Source organism: Limulus polyphemus, unplaced genomic scaffold (genome assembly GCF_000517525.1).
Source record: "Limulus polyphemus unplaced genomic scaffold, Limulus_polyphemus-2.1.2 Scaffold1084, whole genome shotgun sequence".
NCBI classification, from domain to species: Eukaryota; Metazoa; Arthropoda; class Merostomata; order Xiphosura; family Limulidae; genus Limulus; species Limulus polyphemus.
The window spans coordinates 207909-221334 of record NW_013666694.1 but is presented as its reverse complement, the minus strand read 5'-3'; the positions used below and the strand labels follow the sequence as shown (position 1 = coordinate 221334).

The 13426-nt window shown below is 34.0% G+C and overlaps 1 protein-coding gene across 5 annotated transcripts in view; it reads left to right on the top strand.

Annotated features, from left to right (window-relative positions):
* The window catches only part of LOC111086422, a 224431-nt gene that overhangs the window by 85893 nt on the left and 125112 nt on the right, over positions 1 to 13426 (top strand). For all 5 annotated transcript variants that reach the window (XM_022389174.1, XM_022389177.1, XM_022389176.1 and 2 more), the window contains exons 3-4: positions 10195 to 10402; positions 13120 to 13184. In XM_022389174.1, the coding sequence (XP_022244882.1) occupies positions 10195 to 10402; positions 13120 to 13184 (273 nt within the window). The remainder of the gene's footprint in view (positions 1 to 10194; positions 10403 to 13119; positions 13185 to 13426) is intronic.

The following is a 13426-nucleotide window of genomic DNA, read 5'->3' as shown; positions in this document are numbered from 1 at the left end:
GGTAAAAGGTTAATGTGTTTACTCTGGTTAGTAATGTTTCAAACGTAACACGTTACTTTCTTCTTTCTGGTAAGTCATATTTTATTAGAATGGTAAAAGGTTAATGTGTTTACTCTGGTTAGTAATGTTTCAAACGTAACACGTTACTTTCTTCTTTCTGGTAAGTCATATTTTGTTACAGTAGTAAAAGAGGGCTTTGTTCGATTGTTTATACGGAATAAAAGGAGTTACTATTAGTTTAAAGTGCCAAGAGCGTGTGCAGCAGCATCACGTCTCGAATCCTGGACCCTCTGCCTCTCAACCCAACACGTTGATCACTAGGCTACATTTTGATTTCTTGCGAAAAATGTATATAATAAGTCTAATTTTTATATACCAGGTTGTTCTTTGTGATCAACAGTACTGTGTGAAACAAAAGTTTTTTTTTTCATTTTCAAAATTACCAAATCATGCTTCAAAAGCATGGAAAACACTTGAAATATTTAGCCGCAGCATAGCGACTCATAGAATGGCTCTGAGTTTTTTGTTTTTTTTTCAAGTACAAACTTTTAGCTCGTAGCTCTGTCATATCTTGACCGATTTTAGGTCCAATTACAGTTTCAACCTCGAGAAGTCAAATCCTTTCAATTGATGTATTTGACTACGCTCAAGGTCGCATATATTAATTTAATCTAATCCTGCCTAAAAGATTTTCAATTTGAGGGTATGCTGATAGAGATCCTGATGAGTAATACAATCAAATCGAGTATAAGCGCGCCCCACGCTTGGTATTGCTGGCGCACAAAAATTTCTAAAATATAAAGCTAAGTTTGGGTCTGTTTGTTCACACCTTTCAGCTCCTATAATAGCAGGCCTATAAAGATATGGAATCAGCGTACTCAGGTTTAATATCTGTGACGTCACATTCTTAGTGTCAATGAAAACTTTGTGATAAATTTTTTCCACAGAAGGTGGGGATTGGACTCCCGTGGTTTGACCCCCATCTAATTTCGGGAAACTACCAACTCAGCACAACTTGACACAGTGATACAGGATGACATGAGGAATGTCATGAATGGGGTTGAACCCCCTTCTAATTTATATAAATAAACGTCAATATTTCCATATTTCTTGATCAGTCAGCACTAAACTTGACATAGTGATACAAGATGACATGAAGAAGGTCATGAAGGGTAAAGGGAGAAAAAAGGTATCATAGATTAATTTATTCAAGTCTTAGCTTTTCTTGAAGATTGTTTACTGAGGTTTGGGTGAAACATTCCTTAAAGTGTTCAGTATAATGAATAACTTTAAGAGAGGCGTTGAGATGTTACACAAACTGTTCCATTAGGTTGTTGAAGCCCAGTTAACTTAATGTATTTACTACCATGCAAAACTGAAAATAGGCGATTTGAAGTTTCTTAGACAAATTTGCAAATTTTGTAATTGACCTAGAAAGGTAGTCAGCCAGCCATACCCTCCGCTACAAGAGTTTTCTCCGGCTTTTGAGCTGAGTAATAGAAGTGAATGTCTGTCTAACTTTCATAATGCACTAAGAGCTGAAAGTGTGGAGCGTGTTCAGAGACATCACGTCTCGAACGCCGGTCTTTCAATTTGCAGCCTGACACACTAACCGTTAAACCATGCCAGCCTCATCTCACGGAAGAAATGCGCACGTATTCTAAGAAGGTCCCTTGTGCAAAATTTTTTATTTTGCTAAATTTTGTTGTTGTATTTTGTTAGGCGCAAAGCTCAACACAGTAGGCTATCTGCGCTGTGCCCATCACAGGTATCGAAACCTGGGTTTTAGCATTATAAGTCTTCAGACTTACCCTTGGGACACTGAGAGACTATTTTGCTGAAGTGAAATAAAACAAAATAACGGCTAGAAACCTTTTATGATAAATTCTTAAGCTTGTTTGTTTGTTAGTAGTCATGCACAAAGCTACACAATGGGATATCTGTGCTCTGGCCACCACGGGTATCGAAACCCGGTTTCTAGCATTGTAAGTCCGCAGACATACCGCTGTGCCACTGGGGTGCAATTCTTGAGCTAGAGAACGATCCTCAAAAGACAACACAACCGCTGAAATTGTTACAAATACGACGATAAAAACCAACAATACACAAAGATAAAATAATTCCTGAAAGTGTTTTTTTTCAACTAAATTAGAGAACAATCCCAAGAGGACAAAACTAATTCGGAAGTTGTTCTCAATCAGTTAAGTTCAACAAAAAGTAAAGTAAGAACATAACAAGTACAGAAAACAACAAAAAATATAAAAAAATTAAAACAACACTTCCGATGTGGCTTAATAACAAGTTAAGCTAGAAAACAATGCACTGAACTTGTGGTACCTGTATAAAATGGTTTTTCTAATACGGTAAGCTAGACAACATATTCGAGAGACTTGCCGAATCTACTTTTTAACCAATTATGCTAGGCAATAATTCATTAAAGGTGCAACAGATGTTCAAAGTATTTTTAACCAGTTAAACTGGACAACAATGTAGTGAAGCACGAAAGATGTTGGGTTTTCTAACCACTTAAGCTGAACAACAATGTGTGAGGCACGACAGATGTTGGGTTTTCTAACCACTTAAGCTGGACAACATTGTAGTGAAGCATGACAGATGTTGGGTTTCTAACCACTTAAGCTGAACAACAATGTAGTGAAGCACGACAGATGTTGGGTTTTCTAACCACTTAAACTGGACAACATTGTAGTGAAGCATGACAGATGTTGGGTTTCTAACCACTTAAGCTGAACCACAATGTAGTGAAGCACGACAGATGTTGGGTTTTCTAACCAGTTAAGCTTGACAACAATGTAGTGAAGCACGACAGATGTGGGGGTTTCTAAGCACTTATACTGAACAACAATGTAGTGAAGCACAACAGATGTGGGGGTTTCTAAGCACTTATACTGAACAACAATGTAGTGAAGCGCAACAGATGTGGGGGTTTCTAAGCACTTATACTGAACAACAATGTAATGAAGATACAACAGTTGAGAGTGTTTTGTAACCAGGTAAGCTGGACAACGCTGTAATGAAGATATGAGAACAGTTGAGAGTGTTTTGTAGCCAGTTAAGCTGGACAACGCTGTAATGAAGATACAACAGTTGAGAGTGTTTTGTAACCAGGTAAGCTGGACAACGCTGTAATGAAGATATGAGAACAGTTGAGAGTGTTTTGTAGCCAGTTAAGCTGGACAACAATGTAGTGAAGACGCGACAACTGTTGAGAGTATTTTAGAACCTGTGAAGGCTTAGTATTTACTAAAAATAGACGATTCTAAACTTGTATATTTGCAGTAGTATAAACATGCTTGCTACTTTAATTTAAAAATCATTTGTTTGAATAACAATGTCATGCCCAATGATGTAATAACATTAGAACGATTTTTTTAAGTAGACAAGAAAATAAAACACAACATTTTAAAAATGTTATGCTTACCCGATTAAGATTAAAATTTAATGCAATGATAAAATGCGCAAAGAAAAAATATTTACAAACAAAATGCGTTGGAATTTTCTTTTTCTGGTTTTCAGAAATTAGTTCAAGGTGTCGCTTTCATCTAAACTAATAAACGATTATGATGCCTTAACTTACGACTCGCTTAGCTAATCTAGTGACACAATGAAATCCTTATTAGATGAACTTTGAAATCTTGATTATCACATAATAAGACTCGATAACTATATTTGATTTAGAAGTTGTGAGTTTTGTAGGCTACATTAACCTTGGCAGCATATAAAATCTTAAAACTTGGATACGAGTGTTTCCTCCTAATTAAGTGCGAATGATGTGCGTTAGGTCGCGTTCTATTGGCAATATCGTCTATTACGCCAAACTTGGTAAAGTAGCTTGAAGCTCGAATGGAATTTTTCGTCTTAAGTTCAGGTTATATATAGTTTGAAAACAAAGTGTAAGCATACAATTCACCAGTGTCACCTAGCAACATGTGATAAGTAGAAAATATTACCTGGCAACGCCTGACAACTACATCTAGCTGACCATGGTAGAAATCATTTAGTGTTACTTAGCAACACGCGACAAGTAGACATAAATGAAACATCGGCTGTTAGAGAGTTGAACGATGATGTTAGGAGTCTCTAACTTTTCGAAGCAAACCCTCTAACACAGCATAGACAAATCCATTACCAGTTATTGCGTTTTGCAAGAAAAGAACAAATAACAGTTATTTCAAATACACAAATAAGTTATTAGTAGCCCTAATCTATCATTATAATCTATCTTTCTTTCTAAATTTCAAGTCAGTGCAAAAAGCAAGCGAATCATATCCACATTCTGCATCAACAAATTGGCCGAACGTTATGTGTAAATGACTATAGATGAAGGTTTACAGATTGTTTTCCTGCGTCTGTGCGTGTCTTCATTTCTCTGTTTATGAATATAATACTTATATATACAGAAATTATATGATCAACGACATTAATCAAATTTATTAATTTTGTATTAAAGGTAACAAAATATATGTTACTGTACATGGTGAGGAAAGGGAGTGGCCTATCATTTAGTGATAAAGGGATCCAGAATTCGAGGCCTGATACCGCTAGACACCCTCAGCGTTTTCAGTCATAAAAGCGACAGACAATTCTGTCATTTGGTTTAAAGATCTACAACAATCTTTTAAGTTGCCGGTGTTGATAGCTGGCTGCCCTCCCTCTGGTCAGTAGTTCAAATTTAGAGGCGGGCATATCCGTGGCTGTATTGTTAATTGGCTGCCCTCCCTCTGGTCTAAATTTGAACTACTGAGACGGGCATATCTGTGGCTGTATTGTTAATTGGCTACCCTCCCTCTGGTCAGTAGTTCAAATTTAGAGGCGGGCATATCCGTGGCTGTATTGTTAATTGGCTACCCTCCCTCTGGTCAGTAGTTCAAATTTAGAGGCGGGTATATCCATGGCGGTGTTGTTAGCTGGGTGCCCTCCCTTTGGTCAGGGCGGGTATATCCGAGCCATTGAGAGTTTCTGACCTGGCCTTTTATCCCACGTGCGTAATTAAGTGCTATTCAGTTTGATGATTCCATTATTTGATGATAGGAAAGGTAACGTATAGCTAATGCAATGAGCGATCTTAAAGAACATTATTATTCAATCAGAAAAACAACCTAATTGAGATTGTTGCTGTTTTTTAACAAGTGTTATAGAATATGTGTCATATCATTATCTACATTTCTTAAGATTTTGTCATGTTTTCTAAGGAATAAAAAATATTAAATTTCAACTTCTTTGATGTAACTTTAAGTGCTTCGAGTATTTTTTTCCATAGTGGTAGTAAAGATCTAAAGGAAGGACTATGAAAATAAAATCAATACTAAACCTTACAGCTTACGAATAGTATATGAACTTTATTCATTTAGGTGAAAAAAAAAAAAGATTAAACAAGCAAATTTTAATGGATTGGGTGTTTTAAAAGTTTTCTGACAAAAAAATCTAATTATTCAAATAAAGGAAGCATACGTGTCTTACATAATTTATAACACTGTAGATGATTCCATTGTAATAATGAATTAATTATAAAATAAGACACCATTATAATTAATATCTAAAAAAATCCGAATAAAGTTACAGAAACTTTTCTCAATAGCTTCAAAACAATTTTATTTTATTTTAAAAACAAAATATTTACACAGTGATTAAGTGTGGGAAGTCCATTATCTCCAGGACTTTGTGAACTGTATATGATCAACATAGAACAACGAGCTATAAAAACAGCTGTATATCCACACACCCACATCCATGCTGGTACCATTACCTTGGTGACGTGATATGAGAGTTTTTCACAGACGAGTACCACATATTATTATGTAAGTCATATGAGCAGTGTTCATCCAAATACAACATTTACTTCTAAGATAGAAAGTAAAAAACATGTTTTAATTTCTTTAAATATTAAAATAAGAAGAAGTTGGGAAAGTTTAGAAGTGTATCGTAAAAATAATTATAATTAGATAAATGTAAAAAAAAATATAATCAAATAAAATTGGAATCAGTTCACTCCGTACAACAGAAAGTTGTGATACTTGCGATTACTACAATATAGCCTTCCAGTTTTGTAGCTAAAACTATATGAAGAATAAAATATAATTTATTTCAAAAATTAATACTACCTTCCGATCAGACCAAGATGTGTACTTAGAGTGAAACTAAAAATAAACCTGGTAATAAAAAAACTAATTAACTATACTCTTCTTACATTTCTACTTTTAAAGTTTGTTTTTTTTTAATTTCGCGCAAAGCTACACGAGGGCTATCTGCGCTAGCCGTCCCTAATTTAGCAGCGTAAGACTAGAGGGAAGGCAGTTAGTCATCCGCCAACTCTTGGGCTACTCTTTTACCAACGAATAGTGGGATTGACTGTCACATTATAACGCCCCCACGGCTGAAAGGGCGAGCATGTTTGGTGGGACTGGGATTCGAACCGGCAGATTGCGAGTCGAGTATCCTAACCACCTGGCCATACCGGGCCGAAGATCGTAGGATTTTAAATAATCGAATAAGAGTTTTACCATCATATTCTTATGTCACACATATTAAATTTCAAGAGATGGTGTAAAAAACACAGGATTAAAAACAAAAATATATTCGTACAGAAACCATGTAAAAAAATTAAGCAGCTAACAAAGAAAGTTTTACATATCTATCCCTACACTCATGGATGTATTTATAAATGTAATTGTAATACATAAGATAATTTCTACAAAGGTCAAACTGGGCGGAACTTAAACAGTAGAATTAAGGAATACACCAGGTTCCCCATCTCGCACACTTATGAGCATTGTATACATAACAAACAGACTGAAGAAAATAATTTCAAAATTATGCACAATGAAAGTAACGTTACTAAAAGAAAAAATACAGAAGCTTTAGTAATAAAATCATTAGAAAAACAATTAACTATAGCATTGTTGTTAGTTTATATTTATTTTGAAACCACGTGGTAAGGTTTTATCCTATTTCGGTAAGTTTTTAATGTTTTTATTATAATGCTTGTACCTGAACATGACCAAATGTATGATTGAAATGCTGTACTAATATAATAAAACACGTTCTCCACTTTAATCTGGTTTATTTTATAGATTTAGTCGCTGAAGAGCACTACTTTGAGTGAGTAAAAAACGAAAAGAAATCCAAATTAACCAAAAATATAGGCTTATAGAAAGTTTTATCCAGTCTTTAAACACAACAAGAAGAACCGGAGTTTTTTCTTCAGTTCGTAAGCATGTTTACAAAGGTGACAAAGTTTTAGGTTCTAATTCTGGATCCCTGGTAGGTCAGCGGAAGGTTTCCGGACTTACAATGTTAAAATCCGGTCGTTCGATTTCCGGCGGTGGATAAAGTGTAAATAAGCGATTGTGCAGCTTTACGCTAACAAATCCCAACAACAGTCTAATTCCGATTCTAGTTAACAGGTTTATATACGTTATTTTAACGTATTTCCCGAATGCTACACAATATACTAATATTTTATCCTATAGTATTGAATTTTATATTATAATTATTATAAAATATCACATCAGCTTATTTAATTTGTTTATTACTGTTTCTAAATGTTATTTTTAGAATTTTTTTCTTAATATTATTACCGAATGTAATGTTATAGCATTTTTACTATTTTTACTATTTTACTATTTTTACTATTTTACTATTTTTTACTATTTTACTATTTATTAATGTTATACCTGTTTTCTTATTTAGTTAAATGTCTTCTTATAGCATTTATTTGTTTCATATTATTATTAAATGTCATAGCGTGTTTTCGTTATTAAACATTTATGAAATATAATGTTTATGGAGCAATGATGATTACAAACGAGACGAAAATTGTGTTTTTCTCTTTATTTTCTTCAATTACCTTGCAATATTTCATCCGTCATTTTTCAACATATAAACGCGTTGATGAAAAGTTTTGCATGAATGAAAATCTTGCTACGATTTGGCTTTTCGTAAGAAAGATGGAGAACAAAATCTATTATTGGAACATTCCATTAAAGGTGTAATGGATTCGATTCAAGTTAATTTATGGCCAGTCAAAGAATTTGCAATCGTGATATGAGAAACATGTAAACAGTTGTGCTTGTAGTCCATTATCATAGTGTAAAAACGAAAATGAAAGGTGACGTGAAAGTCCTAGCTTACACAACACACAAAAGAGAGTTTGGTTACGTCCACGACTATTCGAATGTAGCTAATTTTCTTGGTGATCTTCAGAACCAATTAGAAAACAAATGAACTAGCAAGAGCTTCCTGATTAATGACCTCCAACCTTAGAGCTGCTCGTGCTGTGTACTGCTTGATAAAGCCTTAGTCTGGGTAATTGACAATCCACGCGAGCCCAGTATTACAGGTCCAGACCTAGAAAGATCAGTTACCTTCAGGACCAAACTTTTGTAAATCCAATCAGTTTCAATCAAGTATATTACAATGTAGTTTCAGGTTCCAAACAGCGAGAGTAGATTCAGATAGTATGGTTACTTTAGGGACTAAGGTTTAATCATTGAATAACATTTCGAGAAAGTCACGTTGAACTTCTTCAGGTTCTTTGAAACCTTGCTAGTTTAAATACTGTGTACACGATATTCTCTAGACATAAAACTTGTCAGAATATTAAATTGTTATTATATTCGTATAGTGCATTATGGCTTAACAACCATATGTGTAAATAACACAGAAAAATCTTATTTTCATGTAAAAATCAAACATTTCAGTGACTTGATTTTATATCCAATTGTAACTGTTAGTAATGTTTTGCTGTTGTGTCCATTATTTTATAATACTTACTGTGCATGCTATTTTGCTTTGTATCATCTGATACAGAATCCAACTGTTGTGTGTGTTCACTTAAAGAATATCCATTATTATTTTACAAAATATAAAAGCTTAAAAATGGAGAAGAATAAGCGCCATATTATCTTGGTTTAAGACCGACTTCAGTTAAGCAATCACCCAACTTTCTCGAATTCTCAGTTACCCCTCATTTTCAACTCTACTAAATACCACAAGGTTGTTAGGTGTGATGATGAGATTGTACATACCGATGAGGTTTCAAGTTTGTTTTCTTTACGACTAGACAATCACATAGTGGCAAGTCCCACATATTCCTTTGTGTAGCAATGACACTTGAATTTCTAGATCACAAACAACCTCTCACTTTGAGGAATAACATCCTTAAAATGAAATAAACTGCTCATACTCAAAACCGCTTTAAGTAGGAATTTCATTTGGATAAACGCTGGCTGGGATGGGAACAGACTTCTTGCTAACATGTTCCAAAGTGTAATCCTGTATATATATCTATAATTACTAGAATTAGGCACATCTTAATTTAAGACTTTGGAAGTAGTCACTTTCATAAGTATATCACTGATATTACTATTAATATAAAAGCTGTTAAAAGCACACTGTTTCGAAAGTTTATTGATACAATAATTTATTTTTGCATCGGTCGAACTGCTTACAATTCTGTAAGCATGTTCTACTAACGTTTTCACTAAATTAACTTTAAAAGGTGTAATGATAAATCTATCAGAATGAGCTTTGAAGAAATTTGATTTATGATATGCACAAATTAAAAAAACTACATCGCTGGTTATGTACTGAAGTGTCCAAGAAATATAAACAAGATTCATGTTGATGCTCAGTTGTGAATTTCATATTTAGGAATTTACTCTTTAAGTGCTGCATAAATTCATCAGCATGGTTTTGTGACTAGAAAACGTGTGAATGTTTGTTATAAAAAGTTTGCCCACTGGTATAAAAGAACCCAGTCTTCCAAAACCTAAAAGCGCTTTAAATATTGTACAGCATGATTTGCCAAAATGTCAGGTTTCCAGAGAGTCTGGTGACTGCTAAACTGAAGCTGATTTTAAACCAACAGGATTCGGCAAACTGTACACTTGTTTAGAGTAGCTGAGAGTCTGGTGACTACTAAAGTAAAGCTGATTTTAAACCAACAGAATTCGGCAAACTGTACACTTGTTGCAATGTTTTAAGTTAGATTGATTTGCTTTTATACATTATTGACTAATATCCGCTAGTAGTGAACCTGCCACTTATATACTGACAAAAAACCGCAAGAAAAATGGAATTATTTAGTGTATTACTTAATGAAAAAGTTACAGATATTTTCAGTAATTTTTTTCGCCAACTATAATATAATCTTACTCGTTTGCGTTCTTTTAACAGTCCAACTGACGTCATCGGAGAATGCTGAACTACCGTTAGTGGTAACATCGTTTCCACCAGGAAACTTTACAGCCTACCCCTCTTCGGCCGTGCCTTGCATACAACCAAACAGATCGTTACCTTCAATAGTGCTCTTAACTCTCAAGACAAAGCTTAATCTCAAATGGCTCCTGCCACTAAACACTTCAGAAGACATCATACGCCTAAAGTAAGTAACTACTACCTTATTAAAGTTCTGATATGTTACTATGGAAACAAGTTAAAATGCACCGACACGTGTAAAACTCAAGTATTTCTCATTTTGATTTAAATGTATGAAGCTAAAAGGTCTTTCTTTTGTCAGAGACGTTTCTTATCGCCAATATTATCCAATATCAAACTCAGGTACTATTCTAATTGTTTAAAAATACGAAGATTATTTATGGGTTTTATCTAATCTATAACGAGTTTCTACCGACAGTGATTAGGTTTCGTATGCAGTTGATCTAAGTGTCGTAAAGACCAACCTTTTTCGACACTGTGCATATACATTATTTAATCAGTAAAGCATAAAAACGTACAAACAGTAGTACCCCACCACACACACACCCCAGTGGCCCATCGGTAAGACTTAGGGCTTATGATGCTGAAAAGCAGATTTCAATACCCGTGGTGGACAGAGTACAGATAAGTCATTGCGTAGCGTCGTACTTAACAACAAAAAACAGTAAATGTTATGTTTTTCAACAATGAACTCAATAATTTCTTGCAGATGGAATGATTTAGATATATGGTTTGGAGTTGGGGCACTGAAATTAAACTTGCTTTTTATGGTTATATATTTCATAAGACACGTTCAAATACTCAAATTCAACCTCAAGATTTGAGAAAAAAAGACTATTTCATATGGAAATAGTTAAAGTGTGACTACACTGCGGTCTTAAAAAACGGTTTCGCTTTTATAAGAGCCCGAGACAAGAATTTAACAACATCTGAACGAGGACTAACTTGTTATAATTAATTACCGATGTCATTAGTCCGTCTCTTTTGATATAGTCACACACACGTGCTTGACGACGAAACTGAGTTAGGAACTTCTAGAATTATAGTGAATTTGATTTCGGTTTCTTCACGGTTTCTGCGCTTCTTCATTATTTGTTTTGCTAACATTTCTACGTTTTACACTGATAGGTCACGAAGTAGAACAACATGAAAACAATTCGCCAGCCATAGCATAAAAACTTATGATTATAAAGTTAATAGATTTCAGTTTTTCACAGTTTTTTGTTGTTGTGTGAGTAAATAAATTTTCACACGCACAATTATTATATTTCTTTTCTTATATTAAATTGTTTACAGAATGTAACAATTTGTTTTTCTACAGTGAATAACACAATGGAGTTTATTTTTTAATTACAATATTGGGAAAAATACACTAATTAATGCCTTGTAGAAATGAATTCCTTTTCTTAACTCAAGCACTTCTATTTTGAGTACGAAAACGTGCGTGTTACCAGACTGTTAATAGAGCACATACAAACCTTACAGCTCGAGCCATATAACTAAGATTAGATGTAGTGTATGCCTTTCTGTGCTTATTTGAGGCTGCAATTTCAGTTCTTGAAAGCCTTCTTCCATAGTGTTTCAACAACTTTATGTACATCTTGCAACATCTGTTTTATATACTGAGGACTTAGAGACGTAGCTATTTTTTAATAATAAACACACAATTTCAAGAAGTATAGATCATATAATATTATAGAACAATAACTTTCAGTATGACTGTTATTTTAGAAATCATATTCATTGAGATGTGTATGAAAGCGTTGGAGGAGATTATCTTGAGCTCTTAATATCTATCTCTTTCAAAATATTTTGCAGACGGCTCCAGGATTGATATGTAAGTTTGCAGTGTATATAGAGCAAAATGTTTAAATAATTACTATAAAGGGAGTAAACTATAGAGTGAAAAAAGTAATGTTTGGGGTGTCTCAAAAGTCTGTATTCATAGCCATTCTATTGGTTGTAATTGATATTTGTTTATTTATTTTATAGATAAATTAAAATATGTACAAGAGGTTGAAAAAGTCTGTACTTATAGTCATTCTATTGGTTGTAATTGATATTTGTTTATTTATTTTATAGATAAATTAAAATATGTACAAGAGGTTGAAAAAGTCTGTACTTATAGCCATTCTATTGGTTATAATAGATATTTGTTTATTTATTGTGTATGACATCTGTAAGCAAGTTGATGGCATGTAACATGAACAATTTTGGTAAAATAAAGGTTAAATGTGAATTCTGCTTATGAGTGCGAACCTTTGAGACACGCTGTATTTTACTAGTGGTTAATTTTGATCCACCGTCACTCACGTCGCTGTTTATGTTGTATTCACAACATACATGTCCCAATAAGATATATTTCATTTTTCTGCATTTAGCTTGTTCTCCATATTTATTTTTCTGTCTTAAAAGTTGAAAACTAATTGGTTTTGGTTCTGGTTATTTGATTGAAATTAAACTTTATTGAAGGTCTGAAGTATTGAAGTATTTCTTTCTCTCTTCCTAAAGATAACATTTAACACAAATGTTGTATTCCTCCTTCATTATTAAGCTGCAAGCATTTTTTTGACGTCATCCTTCTAGAATATCTACAGTTGTTCTTAATAAGTACGTCTGAAAAAGTGTAAAAGGATACTTTTGAAGCTGACGTATAGATTCATAGTCATGAATGTCTTTTAATGTAATTTCTGCTGACTTAGAAATTGTCATGACTTAAATAGCCTGTCCTCGACTCCATTACACAACCTATACCCCATAGATATCTTGTAGTTGATAAGGAAACAGCTGAAATACTGGAAGGTTTCCATTCTGCTAATTTATTTTATTTCTTGATGTCCTCCTAAGTTACTAATAATTTATGCGTTTGTGTCGTCTCTCTAGGATTGTTCATCATGAGCTTGGTGATCATTGGATGTTATCAAGAAGCTGGCGGTCTCGGAGGAGTGGTAAGTAAACCAAGTCTAAAGTGGTAAGAGCGACATTGTCGTTTTATAGATTTGTTTGTATGTTTATAATTAAGCACAAAACTACACAATGGGCTATCTGTGCTCTGCCCACCACGGGTATCGAAACCCGGATTCTAGCGTTGTAAGTCCGCAGGCATACCGCTGTGCCACTGGGGGGGCCGTTTTATAGAAAATAAAAAAATCGGTAAAAAAAGGCTTATTAGGACTACTTAATCTCTTTC